The 22,664-nt window shown below is 65.2% G+C and overlaps 1 protein-coding gene across 3 annotated transcripts; it reads right to left on the reverse strand.

The window, feature by feature from the left end:
- Window positions 1–4,120: 4,120 nt before the first annotated feature.
- Window positions 4,121–18,157, reverse strand: LOC116829267 (rho-related BTB domain-containing protein 2-like). Of its 3 annotated transcripts, XM_032787980.2 has the most exons (9): window positions 17,665–18,156; window positions 17,339–17,442; window positions 13,568–13,753; window positions 12,161–13,125; window positions 10,069–10,187; window positions 8,999–9,149; window positions 8,439–8,527; window positions 7,754–7,859; window positions 4,121–5,503 (listed from the first exon to the last, which is right to left on the reverse strand). In XM_032787980.2, the coding sequence occupies exons 1-9, from the start codon at window positions 17,854–17,856 to the stop codon at window positions 5,334–5,336; spliced, it is 2,082 nt and encodes a 693-aa protein (XP_032643871.1). In that variant the 5' UTR covers window positions 17,857–18,156; the 3' UTR covers window positions 4,121–5,333. The 3 variants fall into 3 exon arrangements, 1 of the variants encoding a protein (XP_032643871.1); XR_012656014.1 differs by lacking the exon at window positions 4,121–5,503 and having other exon boundaries at window positions 7,773–7,859; window positions 8,439–8,522; XR_012656015.1 differs by lacking the exons at window positions 4,121–5,503; window positions 7,754–7,859 and adding an exon at window positions 8,071–8,149 and having other exon boundaries at window positions 8,439–8,522; window positions 17,665–18,157.
- Window positions 18,158–22,664: the final 4,507 nt, after the last annotated feature.

Here is a 22,664-nt window from a genome sequence, read left to right on the forward strand (position 1 = left end):
GGTTATGGAGAACGGCTCATGTTTCAGTGCTGTCTTGGTCCTGGCCAAGAGAGGGCGACTGTGATCGGTGCCGAAGACACGGATCATCACACTGCCTGCACCAGGCAATCTTGTACTGAGGCCAATGCAGGGGGCTGTTGCAGTGATGTAGACAGGGAATGGGGTCGGGAACGGTGCTGGTCTGGTTACAAAGAGGATCGTCTGTGTGGGTTTGCCTCTAGATGGCACCTGTCTGGGTGTTGCCGGAGGCTTCTCTCTGACAGCAAGGGGCTGAGGTGTACTTTCTAAGAAGCTCCTTTGCAGCCTCGACAGTGCCTGGGGTGGAGAGGGGGGCTTCAACTCCTCCACCAGGCACTCCCCCACCAGAGAGTCACTGAGGGCTGGGCTCAGTGGTGCCAACTGGAGCGCCAGAGTCCACGGCCCGAGCTTTGCTGCTTGGAAGTCAAGTCCTTTCTCTGAGGCAGCAAAGTCTCCCTGGATGGTCTCACTCTCTGAGGAGAGTGCCTTCTGTCTGCCTTCTTATGGTGCTTGTGAGATGCCATGCCTGGGGCCTGCTCCACGCTGCCATGCCAGGGTCTCCGGTGCCAAGGGGTTCTAGCAGAGTCCTTCCTCGGTACCGATTCAGGGACCGATGCTGGGGCACTCCACACCGAGCTCAGGCCTGGGGAGGTGCCATTGGATGGAGAGCGGCTTCCACTAACAGCTGCTTCAAATGGAAGTCATGTACCTTCCTAGTCCCGGCCTTGGAAGCCTTACAAATCTTACAGCGCTCGGACTGCTGCGCCTCTCCTAGACACCTCAGGCACAAGTCGTGAGGGTCGCTATTGGGCAGAGGCTTTTAGCCTACACCGCAAGATTTAAATCCTTGGGCTTGAGGCATGTCCCGAAGCCCAAGGCGGCGTGAGGGGAGAGGGACCCACTCACCAAGTCTGTCTTAACTACAAAACAAAACTGAATACAATAGCCAAGGGAACACTGACAACAAGCGAAACGCAGTTCCAACGCTGCCTGGGCAGGTAAGAAAGAACTGAAGTTGGCTGGTGTTGAGTTGGGTCAGCAGAGCTATATATTGAGCGCCATGAGGGGACCGCTCCAGCGGGCTCCCTGGCCGACCTGATGGGAGCCGCCAAGGGGGAAAGTTTCCAAAGACCATGCATGGGGCGTGTGCACACCTGCTTGGAATGGACATGGACAATCACTTGATCATCCTAATGGCCAGCCTGGGTGAGACCAAGGTCCATCTAGCCCAGTGTCCTGTCTGCTGACAGTGGCCAGTGCCAGGTCCTCCAGAGGGAATGAACAGAACAGGGAATCATCAAGTGATCTATCCCCTAACTGCTCATTCCCAGCTTCTGGCGAACAGAGGCTGGGGACACCATCCCTGCCATCCTGGCCAATAGCCATCGATGGACTAGTCCTCCATGAATGTATCTAGCCAAACCCCCCTGCTCTGGCTTTCACGAACCCTCTGGCAGCCAGAGGCTGGGACTGGGAGGCCAGCTCACAGGATAATTACCCAGCTCTGTTCCCTGGCAGAAGCCAGCAGCCTGGGCATGTTCTGTTCAGCGGGGGTCTGTGCTGTGGACTCGGGGTGGGGGAGGGCTATTGCAATCCCATGCCATGGCCCTTCCCTGCAGCCCTCACACGCACTGGCCTGCAGCAGGGCCCTCCAGCTGCTCCCAGTGGTACCCACCCTTCCTGGGGAGCGAAGGGGTTAAGCACAGTGACTGACAGGCCTTTGAGCCAATCGCTGCTCCCCAGCACACTTTGTCCCATGCCCGGTCCACTCGACCCCATCCAGCCTGCAGGGGGCATCGCTGGCTCTGCCCAGTCCCAGCTCCTGGCCCCAGGCAAACAAGGTGTGAGTCCGGTTCCGTGCTATGTGTGAACAGGGGGGCCCTCCTGAGCCACGGCCCATGGCTACAGCGCTGCTGGGGGACAGGCCCTGAGCTCCCAGCAGCAAGGGTCTGGGGACCAGGGGCTGAAGCCCTCGGTGTCCCCTCGCTGAGCCAGGCCCAAGCCAGCAGCAGTCCCATCTCCCCGCCCCCCCTGCCATCAGCGCCTGGCTGCGACTCCCTGCCTTACTGCCTTGTGCAGGCACCACCCCCTGGGGGCCTAGGGCCAGAGGGGCTGGGCCTGGCAGTGAGGGGCTGACCAGCTGCTCAGATCCATGGCCTGGCTGGCTCTGCTCTGGGTCCCAGGGAGCATCGTGCTGCCCAGCCCCCTGGCCCCATGCATAGGCCTGCACCCGCCCCACAGGTGCCAGTGGGTGGGAGCCTGGCACAGGGTGAGCAACAGGCTGCAGGCTCCTGCTGTGGGCCTGGAAGCACAGCCAGGACACAGGGAGGCAGAGGGTTCAAATCCCCTTTGCAAGGGGCCAGCCCTGAGAGCATTTGGCAGAGCCCGCCCTGCATGGGGACTCAGGCAACAGCTTGGCCCTCGCTCCTGCTCCGTGGCAGGACAGGTTCAGGGCAGCTGGTTTCAGGCCCATGGAGAAGCTGCAACCTGCAGCACCCACCCCAGGCTGAGCTGCATCCCCGCATTAGAGCTGGAGGGCAGCATGGAGGAGGCACCGCTAGAGGCTTCAGTATGAGCACCTCCAATTACTCAGCTGCCCACACCCAGCCATCACTGAAACAGGTCCCTGGCCCAGCTCCGTGCAGGAACTTCAGTCAGTCACACAGGGCTGGCCCCCCACCTCAGCCAGACTGCAGCCACAGCTGGGGTAGGCGCCCCCCCCCCTTCAGAGAAAGGAGCACAGCACGTTCCAGCAGCTGCAAGCGCGGTGGGCTTCAGGGAGGCTCTGCTGCAGCGCAGACATGACCTGGGAGCTGCAGGGACAATGGACCGTTAACCAGCACAGAGCTCTGAGAACAGGCCCGGCTGTCTAGCAGAGGAAAGTCAAACATGATCCACTGGCTAGAAGTTGAAGACAAATTCAGACTGGACATCAGGCATAAATTTAACGAGTGTAATTAACTAGTAGAACTTACTCCAGGTCCTGGTGCAGTCTCCAGCCCCAGCACCTCACATCAAGACTGGCCGGTGAGAGAGCTGTGCCAGGACCGCTGGGATGGGGAGGCAGGTCTGTGGCCTGCATTACAGCCAGACTAGTTGAGCAGAGGGGGCCCTTGTGGCCACAGACTCTGTGAATATTTCCTTGTACGCCTCTGTCTGTCTTACACATCAGTGCAGCACGACTAGCAGACACTGTGCCAGCAGGAGAGCTCTCCCCTCGAGAGCGGGGGGTGGGGGGGCAGGAGAGCTTGCCCCTCAGCAGGTAAAACCCCAGCACAGACTGGGGGGTGGGGGCAGGAGAGCTCTCCCCTCGGCGGGTAAAACCCCAGCACAGACTGGGGGGTGGGGGCAGGAGAGCTCTCCCCTCAGCGGGTAAAACCCCAGCACAGACTGGGGGGGGGGGGGGGGCAGGAGAGCTCTCGCTGGTACAGCACTGGCCATGCTGGCACTTGGGTCGGAGTCACTTCTGGCGCTGAGCCCCGCAGCAGTTGGGGAAGAGCCCAGCACTGAGCTGGAGGGTCCCGGCCCCTGCCCAGAGCTAGGGTAGAACAAATAATACAATGAGCCCCAGGGCCAGCTGCAGGTTCTCTGCCACCCCAAGAGGCAGATCACGCTGCTCCACTCTTCAGCGGCAGGTCCTTCGCTCTGAGAGGGACCCAGTGACCCGCCGTGCCACCCCAAGCGCCTGCTTCTTTAGCTGGTGCCTGAAGCCAGCCCTGCTCCAGCTGCTCACTTCAGCAGTGGGGTCAATGCCCTGCCCTGGCTCAGCCCCAGTGGGTTCCTCTGAGAGGTCTCTCCTGCTAGCAGCAACCTCCATCTCCAGTGCTCGTGAGCGCTGCTGGGGGGCCCCCTTACCTGAGCCAAGCCCCTGCCCAGAGCCCCTCCCACCCAGCCCTGAGCTCTCGTAGCACGGAGGGGCTCTCAGCCACCTGCAGCCCTGCCTGCGCTTCAGGGGCGCAGCCCTGCACCAAGTTCTCCCCTGGCCGCATGGGGCCGCCAGCCTGCTTGCGGGCCCTCCGCAGGGCAGTCCAGCAAAGCCAAGGGGATTTCCCCGAGCAGCACAGCCTGCACTCTCCCCGGCCCCCAGAGAGGCAGCCCCAGGCACATTACAAAAGGTTTTATTAAAAGGTTAAAACAGTCCAATACTGCGAGGTGTAAAAAGGCCAGGCAGCACGAGGCTGGCTCACAGTGATTAGAAACGCGGATACAAACAGCCCTTTGATCAGAGGGAGAGGACGGCTCAGCCTGGGAACGCTGCTCCGCGAGGCCTGGCAGGAGCCGGGCTCCGTAGAAAAGTGTAAACCCCATTTTGCACGTGGCACACACGGCCCTGCCAGCCCGGGGCAGTCCCTTAATGCACCAAGGTGTATCAAAAGGGGGAGGGGCCATTGCCCAGGGACCCAGCCCCTCTCAAGGCAGGCGAGCTGGGGAAGAGGCTTGTAGTGTCAAAGGCACAGAGGAGCAAAGGGGCCGGTTGGGGGCTCCAGGCTGCCCCCCTCCCAAGAGCAGGCAAAGCACAAAGGGAGCAGCTCCTACAACTACCAAAAACACAGAAATCTCCTGCCCTAACCCAGCTCCCACATGCACCCCCCAAGCTCAGACCCCATCCCCCCATACACACAGCGTTCCACCTCACATCTGCCCCCAGCACAGCCACCCCCTCACTGCTCTGTTAGTGTCCCAAGGACAAGGAGAAACCCTTGCCCCCAGCCCCTCCCTCCACTCAGCTCCCTGATCCAGCCCCCTGCACAGCTCTGCTGCCCTCAGGCCTAGCGGAAGCCTGGAACATGGAGAGGAGGTGCAGGCCCAACCCTGTGGGGAGCAGAGTGCTGCTCTGAGGCCCCCCGTGGGCTCAGGGCTCAGACCTTGTCAGCATCCCCACCATCAGGGGAGGAGGGCAAGGACAGCTGCCCTCCCCGCCCGAGCACAGCCCGAATGCAGCCCCCACTCCTCCACACTGCTAGACGAGAGGTATCCCCACAGCTCTGCTGGGTTTGGGGCCCCTGGCCACCCCCCGGCAGAGCAATGGGGACCAATGCACTGCCAAGCTGCAGCAGAGGCACAGATGGAAGCTAAGGACAGCAGTGGCCAGGAGAGCCTGTAAACATGCCAGAGCCAGGGCTCAGGGGGACAGTAAACGGGGCCCAGCCCCACAAGAGCAGCTGGCCAGGGGCCCTGCGTTGGAGCAGGACCAGCTGCCGTACCCATAGAAGTGGGAATGACGGGCACAGGCACTCAGCTACCAGCCCTACCCTGGCCCGGCCCGCCTGGCAGTCCCTCCTGCCCTCAGCAAGGCACAAGCAGCACGGCAGGGCTCAGAAGACGTGGGGCGAGGGGCGCCAGAAGCACCACTTGCTGCGGGTGTGCTGCTTCCGCAGCAGCTGCTCCTCCAGGTCCCGCTCCTTCTTCGAGCGCAGGTACAGATCCTCCTCCTTCAGGTACCAGACAGGCGGCCAGCGGTGCCGCTCGAAGTGTGCCTTGTTCTCTGTGGGGCAGGAGGGCGTCAGCATTGACCCACCCGCCTGGGCAGGGGGCTGGGACCCAGCCCCCCTGCAGACCAGCCAAACACCACAGCAACCGCCCACAGGACCCCTTGGCCGTACCAGGGGGTGTCCCATCTCTCCCCCCGCCCCCCAACACTACAGCAACCATCCACAAGACCCCATGGCTGTACCAGGGGGTCCCATCCCCACCACCACCACATCAGCCTTCAGTGGCAGGGATCAGTCCCCACTGGCAGCCCACGAGCCAGCCCCAGCCAGTGAACCCGCAGCCACAGGCCAAGCGCTGCCTCCCGCTAGGGGAGCTGCTCTGCGGCCACTGAGCTCCCACCCTGGGCCGGGACAAGCTGCCCCAGGGCCAGCCTGGGGGAAAACAGCACCCTGAGCACAGTCCCTGCTGCCTCCGGGCTTCCCACACCGGGTCAGCAGCCTGGGGGCAGAGACAGGAAGGGAGCCTGGTGACTGGAGAGCCCCAGAAAGTGGGAGGGACCTGGAGAAAGACAGACAGAGCCTCCCTGCAGGTGGGGAGCAGTGACATGGGGGCTCCAGAAGGGCAGATCTCCCACACCCCAGCACAGAGCATCTGCAATATTCAAGTGCCTCTCCCCAGTGCTGGGGAAGGGAGGGTTGTTTGGCCAGGGGGTGGGGTGGGGTGAAAATGCAAACACTCCAGCGCACTAGAGATAGCTAGGGTGGGTGGTGATGGTGGAAGGTTTGCTCCTGAAATATCCCCAACCCCCTGCATTGACACCTCCTTTTGGGAAGAGCAAGAATGAGGGGGAGCCCCTGAGAGCTGGGGAGCATGGGGAACTGAGGGGGGTCAAAATGTAGCACAGGGAGCAGGATCTTGAAGACTGGATCTCCCCAAGAACCAGGGAGAACAAGGGGCTGCTTGGAGCTGGGGCTCAGGCTGGTACGCAGAGGCCCAGGGAGGGGCCCTCTGGGAGTTGCGACAGGAGGGGTGTCTCTTTCCCCTGCAGTTTTAGCTCCCTTTCCCTCCCAGCCCAGAAGAGGTGGCACCTTCCAGCTCCTACTGGCGAGCTGAGATGCCACACTCGTCTGCCATTGGGTGGTTGTGGCAAACTGAGAATGTTCTTAATGTTTGCTCTGAATACTGTGCTGGTGCCTCAGTGGCCCCCAGGCAGTTCTTAAGTATCTAGGTGGTGGGATAAGGGGGTGTGATTGCTGCAGAGCAAAGGGCCAGTGCACCTAAATGCCTGGCTCTCTGTCTCCTAGCAACTGATGGCCTGGGCCCCTCCTCTGCAAAGGTACCAGCTGAAGGTGTTGGAGACAAAGGGATCAGGTGACCTCCTGGCCAGGGAAAGGGACAAAGCCCAGAGAAGGAGGGGCTGAAAGGGGTTTCAGTTTTGAAGCTGGCTGGAAATGGAGGGGAGCCCCAACAGGGCTTGGGTTTCCCCACGGGACTGTGGCCTCCCTGGGGGCCCCAGATGGACCTAACTAAAGGGGGGTCCTGCTGTCTGTGCCTGCAAGACCTATCTGGGCCGATGCTCCTGTCATCCAAATAAACGTTTGTGTTACTGGCTGGCTGAGAGTCCTGGTGAATTGCAGGAAGTGGGGGGTGCTGGGCCTTGTGTTCCCACACACTCCCTGACAGTGGTACCACAGATTATTACAGTGGGAAGAGACCTGAGGAGGTATCTAGTCCAACCCCCTGCTCGAAGCAGGACCAACCCCAATTAAATCATCCCAGCCAAGCCTGACCTTAAAAATCCCTAAGGAAGGAGATTCCACCACCTCCCTAGGGAACCCATTCCAGTGCTTCTCCACCCTCCTTGTGAAATAGTGTTTCCTAATATCCCAACCTAAACCTCCCCCACTGCAACTTGAGACCATTGCTCCTTGTTCTGTCATCTGCCACCGCTGAGAACAGCCGAGCTCCATCCTCTTTGGAACCCCCCTTCAGGTAGCTGAAAGCAGCTGTCAAATCCCCCCTCACTCTTCTCTTCTGCAGACTAAACAAGCCCAGTTCCCTCATAAGTTTCATGCAGGACACTCGGGGAAGGAGGAACAGCCAGGCTGGGGGCAGGGCCCCACCCTCTCCCCTCAGAGCACAGTCCCAGGCTGGGAAACCAGGGTGGGGCTCCGCTCAGGAACAGGGGACCAGGCACTCCTGCCATGCCAGCCTGTATCCTGCAGGCAGCGAGAGGGAGCCTGAGCCCCTGGCCTATTCCCCATGGCACCCCCAGGCCGTCACCCACCCCTACAGCCTGTACCTGGGGTCATGTACTTCATCTCCCTGGGGAAGCGGCGGCAGACACTGTTGTAGTTGGTGCAGATGTAGTGCAGGCACCATGCTGCCAGCTGCTGGGCATTGTGGAACTGCAAGAGAGCAGCAGGCTGACAGCAGGGCAGGGGGGCTGCAGGCCCCCCCCACATCTTCCAGGCTCTGGGCTTGGTCCCCAGTGACCCCCCCAAAGGATCTGTGCAGCCAGGCCCTCACGGCATCCTGCAGCAGCCTCCTGGCTGCAGCTCTGAGCACCAAGCCAAGGGGCAGGCTGGTAACATGCCAGGGGCCCCAGGGAAGAGGCCATGGGGCTCCATATCCCAGCATGCAGCGCAGCGGGAGCCTGGCTGGGGACGGAGGGCACTGGGCAGCAGTCACAGCAGACCTGGATAGAGCATGGCATGCTGAGAGCTGTAGGCTCCACCAGCCCCCCCTCGGAGCACAGAGAGACAGACAACGGGCAGGGATGCAGCCCCATGCTCCAGATGCCCCAAAACCACCAGCCAGCAGAAGCATCTGGCACTGGCCACCATTGGAGACGGGCTACGGGCCAGCTGGACCATCGCTCTGACCCCGGTCAGCTGCTCACGTTTTCACTGGCACCACCCTAATCTGAGCAGGAGAGAAGCCACAGCTCAGACACTGAGCCCTGGCCCGCCCCACCCTCCCCATACCTGAGTCATCTCCAGGTAGATGATCACCTGCTCGTCGATCTCCACTTGCTGCACGTAGGCTTGGAGCAGCTCATCCACAGCGTACTGCTCTGGGAGGGCAGAGACGGGGGCAGTGAGGCTCCCAGTTCAGGGCTGGGGCGGCAGGGTCCCAGGCTGAGCCCTGCATGCATGGAGCGGGGGGGCCCTCGTGCACTCCCACAATACCAGCTGACCCCACCCCCTAGGACCGCACCTGCACGGGTGGACCAGGGTGTTCTTCGTCCCGTCCAATGCCAGACAAAGCCACGTGCGGTTCTGTCTTCGCACTAGTGGGGACGAGCCTCTCCCAAAAACTGTCCTGTTTGTAGCAGGACGTGGAGGGAAGCAGCTGCCCTACAGCTCGGGCTGGGCCTGGCGGCCAGAACCCGGGCTCTGGCTGCATGAAGGGGTGAGCACTGCTCCCGGGGCCCTTACAGAACAGTTACGTGTTAGTGACGCTCCAGAGACACGTCGACCTGCCGTGCTCGCCAGCCTTGGTACCTCGGAGGCAGCCTGCAGCCAGGCACCGCACCAAGCCTCACCTGTGAGCGCCTGCAGCCGGGGCAGACACAGGCGGTTGGTTAAGACCAGGAGTTCCATGGCGTCCAGGTCGGGAGTGGGGGCGAAATGCCCGGTGTAGAGGAACTCCAGGACAGCACGCAGGCAGGCGCACTTGGTGCCAGGCAGGGAGACCTGGGGGTGACAAGGGGAATCTAAGGAACTCACCCTCCAACAACCTCCCCCTTCAGGAACAGGCATCCCCCTGCACTCCCCCAGCCAACCCAGCCCACCCCACCCCCGCAACTCTGCTGATGCTCACGGCTATTCCTCCATTCACAGGCCTGTCTGCTGGGAACAGGTCGGTGGTAATCCCCCAAACCCAATGGTAAAACCAGCAGAGCCAGCCAATAATCTACCAGGAAATTGCAGCTCATGGGGCAGCCAAGCCTGGGGATGGGGTCAGAGCCCAGGGATCACCCCCAAGCATGCCCTGGGCCTCTCCTGAGTGGGGCTAGGAGCAGGCTGAATCAGGAGGGAACAGTGAGAGGAGGTGGTGGCCGTGTGCAGGGGTCTGGCACTGGTACTGGCACCCGCACCCTGCCACATGATCCCCTCCCTCTTCCCCCCACATGACCTTTTTACTTCTGAGATTCCCAATTTATCTCAGACGACACACTGCAGCCACCCTGGTCCGTTGGCAGGCGAAGGGAACCTTCAGATCACATGCCCCCCCCACCCTCCCTCCAGCTGCTATTCACGCTGAGGGACAGCTGCCCAAGGGCTCTGGCCCCCAGGAGGCGTGGGGGGGAGCACCCTGGGCCAGGTCGGAGGAGGGAGCAGGCAGCAGCAGCTTCACCACCAGGATGAGTTGGGAGCAGCCCCTCTCCAGAGCTCTGCCCAGCTCCCTTCCTTGCCCCTCAGTTCTTCCCACCCATCCCAACCCCTCACCTGCTGGTGGAGGAAGCACCTCTTCCCTACCCTGCTCCCCCCTTGGATCCTGGGGAGCTCCCTCCCACAGCCCTGCCCTTTGTTCCCATGATCCCCCATCTCCCCCTTACCCTCCCTCCACATTCCCCCAAGCCCACCCAGCGCAGCCCCTCGCCCCCCTTACCTCAGAGGCGTAGCTTTCCCGGAAGTTGCCACAGAACATGGCCACCATCCAGTCACAGCCTGCGATGAGCAGCGGCTTGTGGGCCGGCACCGATCCATCATCCACCAGGAACACAACGTCTAGGAGGGCAGAGCGTCAGTATGGCCTGGCCCCAGCCCTGCCCCTCGCTGGGCAGAGGGTGCCATGTGACTACAGCCACTCTGGGGAACGACACGCCAGTGCCGAGCAGCGCCACACAACCAGGCAGCCTGGCACGGGAAGGGGAATGCCACACCCACCAGAAACTGCAGGGGGCAGCAGACCAGAATCACCCAGCTGGGGCCGATCAGGCCCCCCCAGGGGACTGGGCAGGGTACCCCAGGACACGGACATGCAGGAGAAGGGCCCAATTTTAAACTGCATCCAGGAGCAGTGCACAGGGGCCAGCAGGACCGAGGGGAGAGCGCCCCCTCCCGAACCCCCGCGCCCCGCTCCCTGCAGCGCTGAGGGGAGAGCGCCCCCTCCCGAACCCCCCCGCCCACCTGCTAGCGCCCGCGGGGAGGCCCCCCTCCTCCTCTCCGACCCCTCCCAAACCCCCGCAGCGCCGAGGGGAGAGTCGCCCCCTCCCGAACCCCTGCGCCCGCTCCCCTGCAGCACCGAGGGAGAGCGCCCCTCCCGAACCCCCCTCCCCGAACCCCCCGCAGCACCTGAGGGAGAGCGCCCCCTCCCGAACCCCCTCCCGAACCCCCCGCAGCGCGAGGGGAGAGCGCCCCCTCCCAAACCCCCTCCCGAACCCCCGCAGCGCCGAGGGAGAGCGCGCCCCTTCCCGAACCCCCCTCCCGAACCCCCCGCGAGCCCGAGTGTGAAGAGCGCCCCCCCGACCGACCCCTCCGCCCGAACCCCCCAGCAGCGCCCGAGGGAAGAGCGCCCCCTCCCGAACCCCCCTCCCCGAACCCCCCGCCAAGCGCCGAGTGGAAGAGCGCCCCCTCCCGAACCCCCTTCGCCACCCCCGCGCGCCGAGGGAAGAGCGCCCCCTTCCCGAACCCCCTCCACGAACCCCCCGCGCGCAGGAGGAGCGCCCCCTCCCGAACCCCCCTCCCGAACCCCCCGCAGCGCCGAGGAAAGCGCCCCTCCCGAACCCCCCTCCCGAACCCCCCGCAGCGCGAGGGAGAGGCGCCCCCTCCCGAACCCCCTCCCAAACCCCCCGCAGCGCCGAGGGGGGAGCGCCCCCTCCCCAAACCCCCCGCCCGAGCGCCGAGGGTGAGAGCGCCCCCCCCTCCCAGACCCCCCCGCCCCACCCCCCGCAGCGCCGAGGAGAGCGCCCCCTCCGAACCCTGCGCCCCCCGCTCTCCAGCGACCAAGGGGAGGCGCCCCTCCTGAACCCCCCTCCGAACCCCCGCAGCGCCAAGGGGAGAGCGCCCCCTCCCAACCCCCGCGCCCCGCTCCCTGCAGCGCTGAGGGGAGAAGCTCCCCTCCCGAACCCCCCGCCCCGCCCCCTGCAGCACCGAGGGAGAGTGCCCCCTCCCGAACCCCCTCCCAACCCCCCGCAGCCCGAGGCGAGAGCGCCCCCTCCCGACCCCCCCGCCCGACCGCTGCCGAGGGAGAGCGCCCCCTCCCGACACCCCGCGCCCGCTCCCTGGCACCAAGGGAGAGCGCCCCTCACGAACCCCCCTCCCGAACCCCCCGCAGCGCCGAGGGGCGAGCGCCCCTCCCGAACCCCCACGCCCCACCCTTGCAGCGCCGAGGGGAGAGCGCCCCCTCCCAACCCCCACGCCCCGCTCCCGCAGCACCAAGGGGAGAGCGCCCCCTCCCGAACCCCCCTCCCGAACCCCCGCACATGCCGAGGGGAAGCGCCCCCTCCCGAACCCCCCGCCCCGCCCCCTGCAGCGCGAGGGAGAGCGTCCCCTCCCGAACCCCCCTCCCAAACCCCCGCCAGCACCGAGGAGAGCACCCCCTCCGAACCCCCGCCAGCGCCGCGCTGGTGAGAGCGCCCCCTCCCGAACCCCCGCGCCCCGCTCCCTGCAGCGCCGAGGGGAGAGCGCCCCCTATTGATCCCCAGCCCCCCTTTCCACAGCACCTGGAGGCTAGAAGAAGCCCCAGGCCCCGCCCATACCCGCAAGGACGCCCTTGCCCAGGCACTCCTTGATGCGGTTGGCACGGCGCACATGGAAGGCTTTGGTGATCTCTTGGTTCATGAAACTCTCCTTGTTCAGCACGTTGGCCACCATCATGCGCAGGTCGAAGACCTCCAGCAGCTCGGCGATGGTGGCCACCTGCATGAGGTCTGCGCGGCCCTGGTCCAGGTGGCCCGTGTACAGATACTCCAGCACCGCGCGGAAGGGCCCCGGCTGGATCAGGCAGTCCATGTACACCACTGTCATCTGCCTCTCCCGCTGGGTCACGGGGTCCTGAACCAACTCCAGCTGCATGCTGACAAAGCCCCGTCCCCAGCCCGACAGCTCCTGGCCCCCGGCCCCTGGGAGCTGCTGGCCCTCGCCCTGCACCAGCCGCAGGGGATCGTCACTCTGCGAAGTTCTGAGAGGGGTCTGGGCCCCATTGCCCAGCAGGGGCTTCTCCATCTCCAGGCTCTTAGTCCTGGCAGCTGGCTCCTTGGCCGCCCGTCGCTCCACACCACAGGGCTCCCGGGCCTGGCTCGCCGACCCCGCCAGGGTGAAGAGATCGTAGAACTTGGAGCAGGACGTGGCCAGGTAGACACGATGGGCGAAGACACTGTGCCCCCCCTGCAGCTGGAAGACCACATCAGCACAGAGGGGGGTGCAGAAGAGGGCAGCAGGGCCCTGGCCACCGCTGGTGGCGGCGTCCGGGATGTGGATGACAGGCGGGGGTGGCTTGGGGGGCAGGAAGGGTGCCTGCAGCAAGGGCCTCTGCATCTTCTTCAGGTGCGACTTCCAGAACTGCAGGTGGCGGCGGGAGATGAGGGCAGCACGGATGGCATTGTCGAAGACATCCTTGATGCCAAACTGCGCCACCACGCTGGTCTCATAGTATGGCACCCCCAGGTCCTTGGCCACCTCGTGGCCCCGCTCGGGCGGCAGGATGTCCGTGGGTCTGATGGGCCTGGCAAGGGAGAGGAGCCGGCAGGTCAGCAGGGAGCCCCCAGCTAGGGAACAGACAACCCAGTGTCAGGGCTGGAGGGAGCCACTCTGCCCACCTAGACTGGGCACACACCAAGGAGCCAGCACTTTCTGCCCGCAAGAGCCCCAAGCGAGACAGGGGATGCCAACGATCTGCTGAGCAAGGGATGGGTCTCGGGCACCCTGCTCCCACTCAGAGCCTACAGGCAGCAGTGCCCTCCTCCCTGCCCACAGCCCCATGCAGTGTCTATACCAGACCCAGGGCTGAGCACAAAAGGCAGGCAGCTGGCACTCAGGGGTGCAGTGGGGCTGCAAGCAGCCTCACCCCTGCAGCTGCCTGTACCTGGCATTCAGTTCTGGGGGCCCCGGACAGGGGGGCACCCTTATGTCCTTGGGGCCCTGGTCAGGGCAGGGGGCCCCCTTACTTAGCCAGCGGGCGCCGAGCACGGTTGACTGCCTCCAGGTCGGCATAGCGTAGGTCCAGCTGGCACCCTACCAGCACAATGGGTGTCCGTGGGCAGAAGTGTTTGATTTCCGGGTACCACATGGTCTTGACATGGTGCAGGGAGTTGGGGTTTGCCAGAGAGAAGCACAGAACCACGACATCTGACCTGCAGGCAGGAGGGGAAGACAAGGGAGCACCAGACCCGTTAGTCCCACCCAAGGAGACTGCTGCCTTCGGGCACAGAGCAGCACAGCAAGCTCCCAGCTCAGACTGACGCCACACACCCCAGCCCAGCCTCTTGCCTACACGGGCCCTATGTCACCCTCTGCACTGCACCCAAGGGATCTAGCAGCCAGGCTCCCCCAGCAGAGCTGCCCAGGTGCTAACAGAGCCCTAGAGCTCAGGGGGCCCCCCCATGCCCACCAGCCCCCAAAGAGGTACCCAGCCAAGGAGGGGGCAGATCCTTGAGGGGACAGACTGAAGGGCCCAATCCTGCCCCATCAAACTTCTGGAGCCCCCAGTGCTATGGCAGGAGCACTTCACAAAGCCCCCAGTCTCCTGACGGCTGGGCACCACAGTCATGTCTGCCAAGAAGCCATGGGATGGGGGGCGGGCGGGGAAAGATCTGGCTCCTGGCACCACACAGCCCCAAATCTCTAGGCACAAAGGCTACTGCAGCAGCCCAGAGTGGGGCACTCAGGCGGCAGCTATTTCAGGAGTGCTGGGCGCCCCCTCACTAGCAGCATATGTGAAAGCCAGCAGAGCCCATGCAAACCCCGAACTGGAGCCCAGCCCTCCCCAAGCCAGGGGTACAGCTGCTGGGAATAGGGGGGAGGATCTGTGTGAGCCAGGAGAGCGGATGCTGGCCGAACCAGGGCAAAGCCCTCACAGGCCACGGAGCCTGAACCCGGCTGGGGACAAGAGCAGCCCCAGTGACACAGCTCACACTGCCAGCCCCTAGGCAGCAGTGGAAGGTCAGGGGATTCCCCATCATTAGCACTGGGGCAGGCAGCTGCCTCTAGCTGGGCTCCAGCAGCCACCGGTTCAGCATGTGACTGGGTCTCTCCCCACGGGGGTGCTCTGGCCCTGAACCAGCCCAGAGCCCGAGGCCCCTTCTCAGTGAGGCCTGTGGCAAACGCTGCCCGCCCCAGGCTGTGCATGGGGAGAGGTGTTCAGCACCAGGGCCAGGCACTGCTAGCAGACACCCCAGAAACAAAGTGCCACAGGGCAGGAAGGATGAAGGCACATGGGGAGCAGTCCCACAACACAGGCACCTCTACAGCCACCTTCCAAGCGAGGGGATGGGGCCATCCCTAGACTGCCCCCTGCCAGCCCATTGAGAGGCTAAGCAGAGCCAGGCCAGGCCAGCACGTGGGAGGGAGGAAAACCCAGCTGTGGCAGGTGGGGACTCATGGGGGGCTCACCCCTCTCGAGTGCAAGGGGCACTGCGTGGCTGGAGGTGCCGTCTCATGCAGAGGTCGTAAGGTGCTCAGTACTCTGACACCAGCTCACCCAGGATCACAGCGAGTCAAAACTCAGACAAGAACCCAGGAGTCCAGAGTCCCAGCCCCTCTGCTCACTGCTAGTGCCTCTTTTCAGTTTAGCCATTTACTCCCCTGAACTTCCCCTGCCGCTTCAGCTAGCTGGGAGAATCTCCTTCCTGCGCAGCTGTTAGACAGCTGCCATGCTCCATGCCAGAGGTGGCTGCATTTCAGTGCCAGGCAACACTTCCTGCGCAGTGCTTGGACTGGAATGGGAGGGGTCTTTTCCTGCAGGACCACCTTCCATACCCACGAGCAGACACCACATATGGGATCCTTGCCATGCTCCCCAGCCAGTAGCAGCCCTGTTTCCCAAGTGTCGCTGGGGTTCAGCTGGGGGTGCCCTGACTGTGGGCAGAGACAGGGTCCCACCTGGGTGGGACAGGTGGCACAACTGAAATGCAATGCAGGATGCCAGTGGGAGCCCTGCTGTCCCAGGGCCCTTGTCAGGAGGCAGGGAGCAGCCGGAGCCACTCCTGGACCCTGTTTGTTTTAGCGGTGCCTCCCTGAGACGTGACCGGGACGCACACTTGGACTGAGGCCCACATCACAGACCAAGTGGCTCCCGCCTGCCCGCCGCCACAGGAACCCAGCCAAGGCAGGAGCAGTGCCCAGCAGGGAGGGGACAGACCCCACCCCTGCCCCATGACACAGCGAGGGGCCAAGCCAGCGAGTGTGACCCAGCTTGGCCAGGCCCATGCTGAGCCTCCACAGGGTGAAGCACACATAGGAAACCCCTGCAGTGAGCGCAGCCTCTCCTGAGCCAGGGCCGCCCAGTGGATTCAGGTGGCCTTGGGTCTTCGGTGGTGGGGGCCCCCCCGCTTTGGCAGTAATTCAGCAGCAGGAGGTCCTTCTGCCCCCGAGCAGAAGGACCCCCCACCGCCAAAGACCCAGAGCAGAAGCAGCTCCGGGGTCCCGGCCCCGTGAAAGTTTTCCAGGGCCCCTGGAGCGAGTGAAGGACCCCACTCCAGGGGCCCCAAAAAAACTCTCGTGGGGGCCCCTGCGAGGCCCGGGGCCAACTGCCCCACTTGCCCCCCGCCCCAGGTGGCCCTGGGCCCAGCCCCGGCCCCTTGCCACCAGAGGGGAGAGCGCTCCAAGCAGCGGTAGGGACACAGGGGGACCTGGGGGGAGGCAAGGGACCAGGCCTGTCTGGCCCAGCCCAGGAGGGTGTGGAGCCAGGCTAGAGCGAGACAGGAATCGTTCCCAGAGAGGAGCCGGGTGGCCCGTCGGTGCCTGGCAGGGCGGCAGAACTGGCCAGGGAATTGCCTGGACAGCTCTAGCCAGCCTCCCTTGGGACAGGAATAGGTGGGCATGGGCTGTGCCAGGCTCCTCAGCTCAGCCTGGGGATTCAGGCTCAAGGGCCCAGCCACTTGGGGCTGAACACAAGATATCCCTCCCCCCAGCCCGCAAGGGGACTGCTGGCCCCCTGGGGCAGGGCCTGCCCGTTGTGTCGTCCAGCACCCAGCAGAACGGGCCCGACTCAGAGCCCTAGGCACAAGAGAGGCGAGGATCAGCATGGCCGGTGAGCTGGCAGCCCCCGCTGCTTTCAGCGGCCAGGCCCCCCACCACACACATTGGGCTCATGCACGTGGGGCCAGGTGTGTTCGCCAAGGGGCTTTTCCAGCCAATGTCCCCAGGAGACCCCCCTTGCGCAGCAACCCCCTTTGCTGGATGGGAAGGCCTCCCCCTCCCTGCTGCTGTTACCTGAGACTGCCACCTCCCTGGGGGGCTGAAACCAGATACTCCCCACCCCCTGTTGGGGGGCCAGTCCCCTCCCTGAGGGTTTCAGCTGTCTGCACAGCTTCTGAGGGGAGCCCCCCCAGAGAGAAGGGGGAAGGGAGGGGAGAAGAGAAGAATCACGTGCCCAGCTCCAGGCAGAGTCAAGCAGCAGGTCAGTGCCCCCCAGCAGCTGGGACATGGGAGCCTCAGGCCGTGAACTTGTTAGCAATGGGGAAGTCATGCCCCCTTCCAGCAATGCTCTCCCCACCAAGGAGCAGAGGGGTGGAAGCTCAGGGCCCCTCCACCTTCCAGGCCCAGGGGAGATATGGGAGGCTGAACAGAATGGGAGTGAGGCCAGCTGGGGGTGCAGGCAGCATGGCCCTGGGCTGGAGGCCAGTGGGGACTCCGCAGCACCACACACAGTGCCCCCAGGAACCAGGCTGAGGGGGGACAGCTAGAGGCAGGGACCCCCAAAGCTGCCAGGCTCTCACCTGCCATAGGCAAAGCGCCTGTCCTTATGGTGGTCCCCAAAGGTGTCCCAGAGCCGCAGAGACACACTGACTTCGTCCACCACGTCCCGGGAGCGCTCCAGCACCTGCCCAGGGAAAGCACAGCGGGACAGCTCAGGTGGGTCTCCCTCCCCTAGCCAGCTTCCTGCTCTACCACAGCCCCCGAATCCCCACACGGCACCTCAGCTCCTCCTCTCTTCCACTCAGGCTTTCACACCTCAGGGAGGCCCTGTGCTACCCATGGTACCGCCCAGGGGCCTTGGGGGGGTCTCACCCATGGCACGGGCCAATCCCTGCTCTGCTCTCACCTCCTGGCACACGCGGTACTGGTCAATGGCCCAGACGGTCGGCACATGGGTGGCCAGCAGCTGGTACTGGGTGAGGGTGGCATTGCAGGCCCTGGCACAGATGAGGCGTGTCTTGCCCACGGCGTTATCCCCGACAACCACACACTTAATGGTCTCAACATTGGGTCTCTCATAGTCCAGATCAATATCCATCAGGGCACAGCTGGGCGGGAACAGCAGGCAAAGGAGTCATTGCACAGGGTATGGGGCACAGGGAGGGGCATGGCCCCAGCAGGGGAGACACACAAGCCTCCAGCCAAGACCCTGCTCCCAGGCCAGTGCCTCAGCCGGGGGCTGCCCCTATTAGACTTGGCAGCTGCTGGAAAGGAGCTCCCAGCCCCAGAGCTCCCCAGGGAGCCCGCTGGGACCCCGGCGCTCAGGGGCACCACCCAGCAGGGTGACCTGACACCCTGGTATTAGGGGCTTTGTCTGAGAAGGGGAGCCATACCCCCCCAGAAAAAAAAAGTGCTCTGATTTGTCACAATTGCTCGCTGGTCCCCCAAAACAGCGGGCAAGGAGCCAGCCGGAGCTCCCGGACCAGCCGGGGGTGCGGCACAGGGAAAGGGGGCAGGCTCTGGGGCGGGGGTCCATGCCCAGAGCTCCCAGCCCAGGGGTAGGGGACAGGGCTCTGACGGGAACTAGGCTCGGGGGGGGAGCAGACGGGAGGGGGCACAGCCCGAGGAGAGGGCTCTGGGGTGGGGTGGGGGGCACAGCCCGAGGGGAGGGGCAGGCTCCGGAGAGGGCAAGGGAGGGGAATCGGGGTTTGGCCGGGGGGGCCGAGCCCAGGGAGAGGACTCCCGAGGAGTCCATGCCTGGAACTCTCGGCCCGGGGACAGGGGCGGGCTCGGGGGGGGTCCATGCCCGGAGCTCCGGGGGAAAGGGACGGGACTCGGGGGCCCGGAGTAGGGGAGCCCCGGGGGTCCACACCCAGAGCTCCGGGGACCAGGACGGAGCTCGGGGGCGCGGCCCAGGAGAGGGGGGAGCCCCCGGCGGGGTCCACACCCAGAGCTCCGGGGGACCGGGACAGGACGCGGCCAGGAGGGGGGAGCCCCCGGGGGGTCCACGCCCAGAGCTCCGGGGGCCGGGACGGGGCGCGCCCAGGGGGGGGAGCCCCGGGGGGCCATGCCCGGATAGCTCCGGGGACCGGGCCGAGGCGCGGCCCAGGGAGGGGGGGCCCCGGGGGGTCTATGCCCGGAGCTCCGGGGACCGGACGGGGCGCGGCCAGGGAGGGGGAGCCCCCGGGGGGTCTATGCCCCGGAGCTCCGGGGGACCGGGACGGGCGCGGCCCAGGGGAGGGGGAGCCCGGGGGTCTATGCCCCCGAGTCCGGCGGGACCAGGACGGGGCTCGGCCCAGGGGAGGGGCGGGCTCCGGGGGGGCCATGCCCGGAGCTCCTGGACCGGGGGAGGGCTCCGGGCACAGAAACGGCGCGCGGGGGGGGCTCCGGACGGGGAGGCTGCAGGCTCGGCGGGGGCGGGCTCCGGCCCGGGGCTCCCGCCAGCCCTCCCGGGCACCGCGCCCCTCACTTGCCTGGGGTCTCGGGGCGGCTCGGGCCGCTCACGGCGCCGGCTCGGCCTCCGGCGCGCCCCTGTCCAGCGCGGCGGCTCGGCCCATGGCGCCCGGCCCCGCCCCGCGCGGCCGTTATCCCCCGCCCGCCGCCAATCAGCGCGCCAGGCCGCCCCGCCGCGAAACAAAGGAGACCCGCGGGAGCCGCCCGCCCGCCGCCCCCGTGACACGCAGAGCTCGCCCCGCCCGGGGCGCCCCGTCCTGGGCGCCGGACCGCCTCTTAAAGGGGCAACAGCCGCCCACCCCCGCCCCTCTCCTCCGCGCGCTCTCGCGCTGCCCCCGGCCCCAGCATGACCTGCCAGTGCTGCCCCCATCCACCCCCAGCCGCTGCCTGCAGATCCAGCCCCACCTCCCCCATAAGGATCGCACCCCAGTGCCCCCCCCGAGTGAATCCACCCCCTGCTCCCAGCAGTGCCCCCACACTGAGTCTAGCCCCCCTGCTCCCAGCCCAGTCCCCCAGAGGCTGCCCCCCCTGCTCCCAGCCCAGTGCCCCCCAGAGTGAATCCACCCCCCTGCTCCCAGCCAGTGCCCCCCGAGCCTGCCCCCCCGCTCCAGCCCAGTGCCCCCCCAGGTGAATCCACCCCCCTGCTCCAGCCAGTGCCCCCCACACGGTGAGTTCTAGCCCCCCTGCTCCCAGCCCAGTGCCCCCAGAGCCTGCCCCCCCCGGCTCCACCCAGTGCCCCCCAGAGTGATCCACCCCCTGCTCCCAGCCCAGTGCCCCCCACACGGTGAGTCTAGCCCCCCTGCTCCCAGCCCAGTGCCCCCAGGCCTGCCCCCCCGCTCCCAGCCCAGTGCCCCCCAGAGTGAATCCACCCCCCTGCTCCCAGCCCAGTGCCCCCCACACGGTGAGTCTAGCCCCCCTGCTTCCAGCCCAGTGCCCCCCAGAGCCTGCCCCCCCGCTCCCAGCCCAGTGCCCCCCCAGATGAATCCACCCCCCTGCTCCCAGCCCAGTGCCCCCACACGGTGAGTCTACCCCCCTGCTGCCCAGCCCAGTGCCCCCCAGAGCCTGCCCCCCCGCCGCTCACCCCAGTGCCCCCCCAGAGTGAATCCAGCCCCCTTGCTCCCAGCCAGTGCCCTCCCACACGGTGAGTCTAGCCCCCCTGCTCCCAGCCTGTGCCCCCAGAGCCTGGTCCCCCCTCCCAGCCAGTGCCCCCCCCAGAGTGAGTCCAGCACCCTTGTCCCAGCCCAGTGCCCCCCACACGGTGAGTCTGGCCCCCTGCTCCCAGCCCTGTGCCCCCCAGAGCCGCCCCCCCCGCTCCCAGCCCAGTGCCCCCAGAGCCTGGTCCCCCGCTCCCAGCCCAGTGCCCCTCCGAGTGAATCTCAGCACCTGCTCCAGCCCAGTGCCCCCCACACGGTGGTCTAGCCCCCCTGCTCCAGCCCTGTGCCCCCCAGAGCCTGGCCCCCCTGCTCCAGCCCACTGCCCCCCAGAGCTGGTCCCTCCCCTCCACAGCCCAGTGCCCCCCCAGAGTAGTCCAGACCCTTGCCCAGCCCAGTGCCCCCACACGGTGAGTCTAGCCCCCCTGCTCCCAGCCCTGTGCCCCCCAGAGCCTGCCCCCCCCACTCCCACCATGGCCCCCCACACGGTGCAGTCTGGCCCCCCCTGCTCCCAGCCCTGTGCCCCCAGAGCCTGGCCCCCCCTGCTCCCAGCCCAGTGCCCCCCAGAGCATGGTCCCCCCTCCCAGCGCCAGTGCCCCCCCAGAGTGAGTCCAGTCCCCGCTCCCAGCCCAGTGCCCCCCCAGGAGCCTGGTCCCCCCCTCCCAGCCCAGAGGCCCCCCGGAGTCCACCTCTGGGCTCCCAGCCCAGTGCCCCCCCAGAGCCTGGCCTCTGCTCCCAGCCCAGTGCCCGCCCCCAGAGTGAGTCCAGTCCCCTGTGTCACAGAGTGTGGGGGAGTCCGGCCCTGCACCCTCTTCCTGGGACCCACAGTGGCTCTCGCCAGCCAGTAAAACAGAAGGTTTATTGGACAACAGGAATGCAGGTTACAGCAGAGCTTGGAGGCTCAGGCAGGACCCCTCAATCAAGCCCCTCTGGGGTCCAGAAACCCTCAGCCCCTGAATTCCAACCACCCAGCCAAAACCGAAACTGAACTAACTCCCTCCAGCGCGGCCCCTTCCTTTGGTCCAGCTTCCCGGGCAAAGGTGTGCGACCCTCCCCCACCTGCTCAGGTTACAGGCTTAGGTCCTGTCCCTCACCTACAGACATCCCTGCTCTCCCATCCCCCACACAGACAGTCCCTACGTGATCACATTTCTCCCCCCTTCGAGACTGAACTGAGCAGGGTCACTCTGCCCAGTGACCTGGGAAGTTCAGGGCCCCCTCTCCGGGACAACGCATCCGCTATCAGGTTGGACTTCCCTTCATGTGCACCACGTCCATGTCATAGTCCTGCAGGAGCAGGCTCCACTCAGGAGCTTGGCGTTGGCTCCTTTCATCTGGTGCAGCCAGGTCAGGGGAGAGAGTGGTCGGTGTACGCGGTGAAGTGTCACCCAAAGAGATATGGCTCCAGTTTCGTAAGGGCCCACCCCATGGCCAGGCATTCCTTCTCGATGGCCGCGTAGCTCTGCTCCCAGGTAGCAACTTCTTGCTCAGGTACACGATGGGTGTCTCTCCCCCTTTTCATCCTCTGCATTAACACCACCCCCAGTCCCGAGTCTGAGGCATCGTGTGAACACCATAAAGGGTTTGTCAAATCTGGGTTTGCCAGAACTGGGCCACTAACCAGAGCCTCCTTCAGTGCCCAGAGAGCCTGCTGCACTGCTCAGTCCAGACCACCTTGTCTGGTTTCCCTTTTTGCACAGTTCAGTGAGGGGGCGGCTATGGTGCTAAAGTGGGGCACGAACCTTCGATAGTACCCCGCCTTCCCACATAAAGCCTGGACCTGCTTTTTGGTTTGGGGGGGGTGGCCGTCTCTGATTCCCTCCACCTTGGCTGGTTCCGGGTTTAGCAGCCGCTGCCACTCGATGGCCCAGGTAAGATACTTCAGCCATCCCCACTTGTACTTCTCAACCTTTATGGTTAACCCAGCCTCCTGGAGTCGGTCCAGCATTGTTTAACCTGGACACATGGTCCTCCCAGGTCTGGCTGCAGACGCAGGATGTCGTCAATATTCGCCATGGCAAACTCTCCATTCCCGTCAGTAGCTGATCCACCAGGCACTGGAAGGTCGCTGGTCCTCCCTTGAGGCCAAAGGGCAGGGTCAGAACTCATAGAGCCCAGAGGGGTGATAAAGGCCGATTCAGCCTGGCATCTGCTCCGTGGCACTTGCCCAGTAGCCCTTGGTAAGATCCATGGTGTGGTGACATGCGACGCCTCCCAGCTTGTCTAGGAGCTCGTCAGGCCTGGGCATGGGGTAGGCATCAGATACGGGTGATGCATTGAGCTTTCGATAGTCCACACCAGA

This window comes from Chelonoidis abingdonii, chromosome 5, assembly GCF_003597395.2.
Source record: "Chelonoidis abingdonii isolate Lonesome George chromosome 5, CheloAbing_2.0, whole genome shotgun sequence".
NCBI lineage: Eukaryota > Metazoa > Chordata > Testudines > Testudinidae > Chelonoidis > Chelonoidis abingdonii.

What these genes read in the sequence shown, in the direction of transcription:
- LOC116829267 (XM_032787980.2), bottom strand. Translation starts at nt 17,856, where the DNA reads ATGGATATTGATCTGGACTATGAGAGACCCAATGTTGAGACCATTAAG. An exon ending in CCGGCTGCAGGCGCTCACAG is followed by an intron (nt 8,528 to 8,998) that starts GTGAGGCTTGGT and finishes CTGCCCTCCCAG; the next exon opens with AGCAGTACGCTGTGGATGAG. An exon ending in TCTACCTGGAGATGACTCAG is followed by an intron (nt 7,860 to 8,438) that starts GTATGGGGAGGG and finishes GCTCTCTTGCAG; the next exon opens with TTCCACAATGCCCAGCAGCT.